Here is a 9,141-nt window from a genome sequence, read left to right on the forward strand (position 1 = left end):
CACTGCACTCGGGGACTGTGGGCATTGCCTAACTTAAAAGGCTAAGGTCGTTCCGAGTTAATAAAATTCGAGGGCATAAAGCTTATTTGGCATGCCCGAACTTAATGGCTAAGGCCATTCCGAGTTAATAAAACTTGAGGGCATAAAGCTTATTTAGCATGCCTGAACTTAACGGCTAAGGCCATTCCGAGTTAATAAAACTCGAGGGCATAAAGCTTATTTGGCTTTCCCGAACTTGATGGCTAAGGCCATTCCGAGTTAATAAAATTCGACAGCATAAAGCTTATTTGGCATGCCCGAACTTAACGACTAAGGCCATTCCGAGTTAATAAAACTCGAGGGCATAAAGCTTATTTGGCATGCCCGAACTCAACGGCTAAGGCCATTCCGAGTTAATAAAACTCGAGGGCATAAAGCTTATTTGTCATGCCCGAACTTAACGGCTAAGGCCATTCCGAGTTAATAAAATTCGAGGGCATAAAGCTTATTTGGCATGCCCGAACTTAACGGCTAAGGCGATTTTGAGTTAATAAAACTCGGGGGCATAAAGCTTATTTGGCATGCCCGAACTTAACGGCTAAGGCCATTGCGAGTTAATAAAACTCGAGGGCATAAAGCTTATTTGGCATGCCCGAACTTAATGGCTAAGGACATTATGAGTTAATAAACTCAAGTGCATGAAGCTTATTTTGCATTTCCCGAGTTAAAAGGCTAAGGCTATTTAGAGATAATTATTTTATGCTAAGGTATTTCGACCGTCGTTAAGATAAATAAAAAATCAAGGGAAAAATTTGAGAAACGATAAAAGCAAAAATCCTTACACATATATATCAAAATTTAGTTACAAAGGCCGGATAGCCCCGACGCATGTTTTTACAAAGGCCGAATGGCCTCAATAAACAAATGAGTACAAAAGACGAAAAATGGCCTAATCCTCATCGAGGGCTACATCGTCGCCTACGGGCTCTTCTTCACCACCAGACTCACCCGACTCTTCAGATGCCTCGGAATCTTTATCGGGAAAAGCTAGCCTCCGAGAATTTGTTTCGCATGTCTTGGCGTTTTCGATCTTGGTCATTATGTCAAAATTATGAGCATGGACTCCCTCGCGGGTCTCCCTTCGGGATTCCCATCTTGCATGCTTCAGCATGTTTTTTTTCCTGCTCCTGGATAGCCTCGACATCAACTTTGAGCTGGGCCACTTTTTTATCAGCTTCGTTTCGGACCATAATAACTTCTGACTCGGCAGCCTCGAGCTCCTTGGCTAGATTTTCTTGACCAGAAACAGCCGAGCTTAGCTTAGATTGGAGTCCCTCAATCATTTTGGCCTGCGCCAAGTTCTTCTCCTTTGTAGCCCGAAGCTGAATCTCAGCAGAAGAAAACTGTGTCCGGGCAGTCTCTTTTTCCGAGGCTAAGCGATCCATATTTTTCTTCCATTCCTCAGTCTCGGCTTTGACCGCATCCACCTTACCTCGAACTTGCTCGATCACGTCAAGTTTATTATGAACCTGCGAGTTTGAATTGTTAGCTACTAAGTCTGACTCATCATTACTAACTCCAAAAACTCTCCTTACCTGCTCAACCAGTATGGTATGTTCCTTACGAGCCACTTCCAGCTTAGTTTTGGATTTTTCATTAAGGAGCTTGTAAGCATCCCTCTTTTCGAAAAGCTCCCGAGCCTCGGCCTCGAAACATTTTGACTCCTCCCAGTATCGAAGAAAATCCTCGTGATGAAGCACCGAGGCCTACAAACACAAAGAAAAAACAATATGATTATTCATGATTAAAGTTAAGTACATAATAAAGGGGCATTCGAAATTACCCGATTCAACGCCTGTTGAGCTTCGTTGAACAGGCAGGGCGCCTCCACCTCATTAATTTTTGTTTGATCCTCTTCGGTCACCAAACACCGAAGATAACTGGCAATCCCCACTGGGGAAGAAATAATCCGGGCATCCTCCGGGATGGACATGTAAATTGCCCGCCTCCGAGTAGGATCAACACTCGGAGCTAGGAATTGGTTCACTAATCGAGGGCTTGAAGAAGGCCCACCGGCTTTCGGGGATGATGTCTTTTTTGGTACCGGTAAGTCGCCCAAACCGGTAACATCCTCTGAAGCAATGGATTCTAGGCCGTCAAAGAAATTATGGAAAGAATCGGCTACTCCTTGGGCCCCTTCACCGAGATTACCTTTCAAAGCCTGGCCTCCTTGTGCCAATCACATTTTCTTTCTCGACCTCACTGGCTTGGGCCAAATCGATCTCGACCCTCTTGGAGACTTCAGCCACCGTTTCTTCTACGACCTCTACGGCTCGAGGCATTTCGGAGCCGTTTCTCACGCAGGCTACTAACTCAGAATCCTCTTCTTCCTCAGATTCATCCCTCAAACGATTGAATGAGTCCGATGAAAGTTCTCGAGCGCTGGTTTTCTTAGGTTTCTGTGCAAGTCGCTTCCTCGGTCTTTTCCTTTCAGGGGCAGAGGGACTTAGAACTTTTCTTTTCTTTTTCTCTTTACCCTATTTCGGAGCAGGGGGGTCGGCATGTATATGATCGTCAACTGAGGGGGGCCCTCATATCGACGTCCTTTCCTAAACCTACAAAATGTGAATATAACGGATCAAGGACTGATGATGAAAAAAAATGAGATCAGATGCATTATTAGGGAAAAATCCTTACCATGATTACGGGCCTCCCATCGACCCTTCGATAGCTCACGCCATAAACGCTCGGAGTAAGGTCTCTGTGTCGCAATGCCCTCGACCCACTCTTTAAGTTTAGGAATGGGGTTCGGCATTTGGGCAACAATTGCATCACATTACATCGATGAGAAACCAAACAGAATAAAAAGCAATAAAAGGAATACCGAAGGCAAAGCAAAACTTACGTTTCATATTCCATTTCTCAGGAAACGACATGTCCGCAGCCTGGATTAAGTCTGAGGTTCTCACTCGAACAAATCTACCTAACCAACCCCGGTCTCGATCCTCGTCGATACTGGAGAACAAGGTCTTGGTGGCTCGGCGTGCAAGCTTAATTAACCCTCATCGGTAAAGTCAAGGGTTGTACATGCGCATGAGATGGTCGATGGTGAATGGACATCCCTCGACCCTGTTCACGAAGAATCGAAGCAGAATAACGATCCTCCAAAATAAAGGATGTATTTGCTCGAGCGTCACATCATACCTTTTGTAAAAGGCTACGATAATCAGGTATAGAGGACCTAACGTGAAAGGGTAACTGTAAACACTTAAGAAACACTCCATGTATGTGGTAATTGATTCTTCAGAGGTAGGGACCACTACGTGTTTGCCTGCCCAGTTGCAATCCTCTTTAACCTTATCGAGGATGTTATCCGTAATCGTACATATGTACCTTGAGACTGGTTCGCATCGACAAGGTACCATGGGCGTGTTCTCAACTTTGAAATCAGCCACAGTAGGGCAACCAATAGGGATGTATGGTCTCAGAGGAGGTTCCTCAGTAGTAGCGTTTTCAGAAGGTTTTGAAGAAGATGGTGTTTCTTTTTGAGGAACATGCTTTGTAGTTTTTGCCATTTTTATAAAAAAATAACGGAAAGAGATTGTTAATAAGAGAAAACTTTGAGGTTAGCAATGGGAAAACCAGAAGATGAAGAAGATGGAGTTCTTAGAACACAAGAAGGATTTGAGCGTAAAAGTTATAACAAATGGATTTGAGGATATTTATAGGTTCCTCAAGCGATCTCTCGAGGTAGACGACCGTCAACTGACATACATTTAATGCCTCGAAGATCGGACTGATGAGACGTTTTCAATATTCTTATCACCTACGTCATGTACCCGTCGTCATGATTTATCGAAGAAAGGACCGACGATTCATATCATTTTTGGTCGCTTACTCTCCAAAAAATGAGGGGACTATCTGTATACGGATAGAATCGAGCTCAATGCTCGATCGAGGCATCTGGAACAAGTGTTCCAGACTCGGCACCTACGTAAGAGATCAAAGTTACCGATATAACTAAGCTCGACATCGAGAGTAGAAGTTCAACAAAACCATCATACTCGCCCTCGAGTTTACCGAAGGCACCACCGATTCTGCTTCTAACGGACTCGGGAAAAAGCTTTACCCACTCACATGACAAGTATCCGTGATTCTCGTCATTGACCAAACATTATGGCGGAAATTACGGAATTTAGTCAAAAGGGGAGGCAATGGTCTACATAATTTCTTATAAAATAATGTCTTAAAGGTTTATCTCCCCATACGTATAGAAGGAATGGAGTAATTCAGGGGGGACATTGTGACATATTTAAGTGAAAAAGATACCCTTTTTTTTTAACTTTGTTCATATAATTCTGTCTTCAATAATATCCCATCTAAATTTGAAGGAACTTAACCTTGCGAGACTTAAGTTGTTCAATCTACATGGTTTGTATTTATTTTTCTATTTATTCTTCCATATTAAAATTGATTTCTCATTTTGTATCAAATTAGATCACGTATCCTTAAAATCACGTATAAATTCAATTATTATCCGATTTTTGGGGTAAACAATAGATATCATTATAAGAGAAGTTGATCGTTGAAATGATAATTGACACAACAGAAATAGAAACTATCAATTCTTTTTTCAAATTGGAATACTTAAAAGAAGTCTATGGGATCATATGGATGTTTTTCCCTATTTTGACTCTTCTATTAGGAATCATCCCCGAACCAGAGTGAATATAGGATGCTTTATGCACTTGGCTGCCATTTTCATTAGTATAAATGTGTAATATTAATATCACTCTATTAGTTATATAGGTTAAATACTGATATATTTTGCTGCGCACGTTTAAAGGAGAAAAAAGAAAGAGCACACGTTTTTTGAAAAACCCTTTTATTTTAAATGGACAAAAAAGAAAAGAAGCTAAAAACATAAAAACAAGGCTAACCTCTCTCTTTACCAGTTGGATGGCTGATGGAAGGTTTTCTGGATGGAAGGACACAGTCTTTTTTTTTTTTTTCTTTTGTTCTCTTTCTTTTTTTTTTTTATAAAAAAAATATATATTTCCTCCTGGCTAGACAAAGCTGCTAACCACTACTGTAATTAATTTTCCACAGCACAGAAGTCATAATACAATGATCAGCTGTTACACTTTTGGCAGTGCTGTTTGTAACTAATATGCCATTGTCCCTTGTCTTTGTCTTCTTATTGTTTTACCTTTTTACTGCTGTCAACAGTCAAAATTATATCTTGAACTAGTAATTAATAAATCTCCCATTTGCCTTGCTGTTACAATAATGCAACATTGCAGTCTGCCTTGACTTAGCTTTTCAATTAAGTACGTATAGACTGTTCACATTGTGTTGTGTAAATGGCTGAATGAGCTCTAAAGAGTGCAGGCATATCCACACTGTATTTCATGTACCTTCACTGCAGAGTGAATTTTTAGAATATTGGTACACCATTAAAAAAATTGAAAAAAAATTATTAAATGAGAATAAATTCATATTTCTTTGAATAAATAACTCAGCATTCAGCCAGACGCACAATTCAATTTTTTTTGGAGTATAAATGCCAACAAATAATATTAAATTAATTTTATAAAATATATAATATGATCGAAAGATTATAGGTTCACGTGCACCGTAAAAACGACCTAAACCCGCCTAGCAAAAGAGACCTTTTCCCCTCTTTTTTGGCCCAATGAAAATTTGTATCGATGAAGAATCGTCTAATTTATATAAGTTGACGTTATAGAGAAATTTTACTTTACCAAATCACTTAAAACCAAATTACATACTACTGTAACTTTTATAGCAAGCATGGAGTAATAATCTACAAACCATAGTAAAGGACCTCTTTTTAATAGGTAAAAGTATAGTATTAAATTTTTTATATTGTCCGTGTATATATATAAAATAAAATTATTGATAATTAAAAAAATACTTGAGAACAGCTTGAAAGAGGAAAAGCAATCCCCAACATATAGTACTCTTGAGCCATGAACTCTCTTGGAAGAAGAAATCCAAAGAAAGCAACAGACCTTCCTCAATTCAGCAACAGAAAAAACATGTACAAATTAATCCATCTAACAACATAAAGAAGAAAACACCAACATTGAAATCAATCTTCTGAAATGGGTACTGTTATAAGGGAAGCAAAAAAGGGAGCCTAATTGAAGAAGATGATGATGATGAGAGAAGAAGGAATATCATCAAACAGTAGGTGTCAAGACTGTGGAAATCAAGCAAAGAAAGATTGCCCATATTTGAGGTGCAGAACTTGCTGTAAAAGCCAAGGGTTTCAGTGTCAAACCCATGTCAAAAGCACTTGGATCCCTGTCTCTAGAAGGCGTCCAAGGCACCACCTTCTTCACACTATTCAACAACAGCAGCAGCAGCAGAAGCAGCTTCAAGTAAACCCTAAAAGATACAGAGAAAATGATAATCTTGCTGCAGGTACTTCATCTTAATTTATCTACTGTTGTCCTCACACACAATCTTGATTGCACTGTACTAAGAGATCTCAACAACGGTGCACAAGAGTCCAGACTTACCCTGTAACACAAAATCCCGTTATGCGCGGGATCCGGGAAGGGTCGGACCACAAGAGTCCAGCCTTACCCTACATTCTGCAGGAGACTGTTTCCACGGCTCGAACTGTGACCTCCTGGTCACGTGTCAGACATTAACTTTACCGGTTAAGCCACGACTCCCTTTCTAATAGACCTCAACAGTACCATTTTTTTGCCAATTTCCTTACCCTCTTTATGTCTATTACTTATCTATTTGCAGACACCATCAAACCCTAGTCATAGTATAGCTCACTTTGATATCCAGTAGTACCATACTTGCTACTAGTATTTTCTGCTATTATTCTCATTCTCTTTAATTATTTGGCTCATGTTATATGCTGAACATAGATGGATGAACCATATTGCACCCCTCAACTCAGCAAAAGACCCCAAAAAGAGTGTAACTTCTATGCACTTTCAATTTCACCTAAAAGATGATTACATACCGGAACCGTCCCTGGAAATAGTGAGATTAGTAACATAAAACATTAAATACACTACTAATGTAAAAATTCTTTCAAAATACTTCTTTATACTTATTTTCGCTGTATTTTTGCAATTGTAGGAGGGGAAGAAGAAGATGTACCAACAGAAGTGAGTTTACCAGCAGTATTTCGGTGTGTTCGAGTAAGTTCAACAGACAATGTGGTGGATCAATATGCTTATCAGACATCAGTGAATATAGCAGGACATGTGTTTAAAGGGATATTATATGATCAAGGCCCTGAGACTGAGACTCATTACAATAATATGGCTAGGGAAAGCTCCTCAAATGGCTTCCAACAAGAGCAACTTACAACAAATTTAACACCACCACCACCTTCTTACCCTAGTCCTTTTAATAATTTCATGCCTGGTACGCAATTTTTTCAATACCCAAAGTCATCCTAAAATTTAAAATTATTTCTCCTAATTTAAGTTGTTTTAAATCTATAGCTCGCTAAATTTTTATGTACATGTAAAATAATATACACTGGATAAGAAGGGAAAAGAAGGAAAAGTTCAAAATCAGATATATATCGAGAGAGAAAGAGATCAGTGCTCTTGTATTCTTTTGTGATTCCAATGAAGAATTATTTGCCTTAATTTGGTCTGCAAAATTAATATATATGGGGCCGTGTTTACATATGGCTCTGCAGTTTGTCTTTTCATGAATTTTAATTTCTCTCTGCCGTATGTGTTAGGGAAATTAATAATGTCTGATTTATTGGTTGTTTATGAACTCCAAAGCTGCTTTTCTCCCCATTATCCGGCTAAATGTTGTTAGATTTACTGGGCGTTTGGACATAAATTTCAAGATTTTTTTTTTAAATTTGGAATTTTACTAAAATTTGATTTGAAGATCAAGTTGTGTTTGGTTATAATTTTTGCAACATATTTGGATGTACTTTTTTTCTAAACCCTGAAATATGATTTATACCCCACAATTAAAAAAATATATTAAAACCACTCCAACTTGATTATCCTACTTGAAACAAACAATCAAACATGTTGATCGTTTAGTTGTACGAACAATCTCTAATAGAAGTTGTAGTGGCTCCTTCAAGTAAAAGTATAAATTATAGATCTCAACAGTGGATATCAAATTATAGTCTAATGCCACTCAATCAAATTGTGGTTAGTTGTAGGTGTTACCTAGGTTTAATAACTGATTGGGTCCTTTTATAAATTTTAAAAATATAAGGTAAATATGTAAAACTTAAAAATACCAACTTTCCAATTTTTCAATTGAAAAACTGGTTCTCACCAGTTTTTCAAATTCGAAAATATATTTTCAAGTTGGATTTGAAAAAATGTAAAATTTTCATAACCAAACATTGTTTTGAAACTTTTTTTTGAAAAAAAGAAAAAAATTCTTATGTCCAAACGGGCTCTTAAATTATATTGAAAGTGTAAACTTTTTAAACATTATCAAAATTGTTTTGCCTGTTATTACCGTTCATTTATCTTGCTTTTTAGATTACTTGCTCATAATACGTTATTAAAAATTTTAAGTTTCTAAGTAACTTGATAGTGTAAAATTTTGTTTATGCATTTAATATTCATGTTGAAGTGGAGACTTGGAGCAACTGTTAATTTGTCTTCGTATGACCTATATACCACGGATTCGATCCGTGGAATCAGCCTCTGATGCGTTCATCAAGCATTAGGGTAGACTGCTAATATCATACTCCTTTGGGGTGCCGCCCTTACTCGGATCCTGCGTAAATGTAAGATACTTTGTGTATCGGACTGCGCTTATTCAATATTCATGTTAGTTAACCTCAATCTTATGTGTCCATTTGAATGACCATAATTAGAGTATAACTCATTGAGCATATTTTAATCGTATTTGGTATGTCTAGTGGTAGGCTAACGTGTTAAGCTCCCTTTCTTGAGCTTCATTTGGAGCTCAACACAAACAAGAAAATGTAGGCGGTCATGAGTACTCACTACTCTTGTCCCCTTCTTGTACGTATAAAGTTCAACAAAATTCTGATCATTTCTCCAAATTCACATCTCTTTTCAAATCCTAGCGTTCGTTTATGCTTTTATATTTTATTATTTGTACGTATACACAGGTTTACAGAAAGAAAAAAGAAAATCGTTACGTAAA

The 9,141-nt window shown here is 38.1% G+C and overlaps 1 protein-coding gene across 1 annotated transcript; it reads left to right on the forward strand.

Moving 5' to 3' along the window:
- The first annotated feature begins 5,932 nt into the window (after positions 1 to 5,932).
- On the forward strand, positions 5,933 to 7,656 carry LOC107785090 (protein SHI RELATED SEQUENCE 3-like). Its single transcript, XM_016606315.2, has 2 exons — positions 5,933 to 6,429; positions 7,111 to 7,656. The coding sequence occupies exons 1-2, from the start codon at positions 6,156 to 6,158 to the stop codon at positions 7,434 to 7,436; spliced, it is 600 nt and encodes a 199-aa protein (XP_016461801.1). The 5' UTR covers positions 5,933 to 6,155; the 3' UTR covers positions 7,437 to 7,656.
- The last annotated feature ends 1,485 nt before the right edge of the window (positions 7,657 to 9,141 follow it).

This window comes from Nicotiana tabacum, chromosome 24, assembly GCF_000715075.1.
Source record: "Nicotiana tabacum cultivar K326 chromosome 24, ASM71507v2, whole genome shotgun sequence".
NCBI classification, from domain to species: domain Eukaryota; kingdom Viridiplantae; phylum Streptophyta; class Magnoliopsida; order Solanales; family Solanaceae; genus Nicotiana; species Nicotiana tabacum.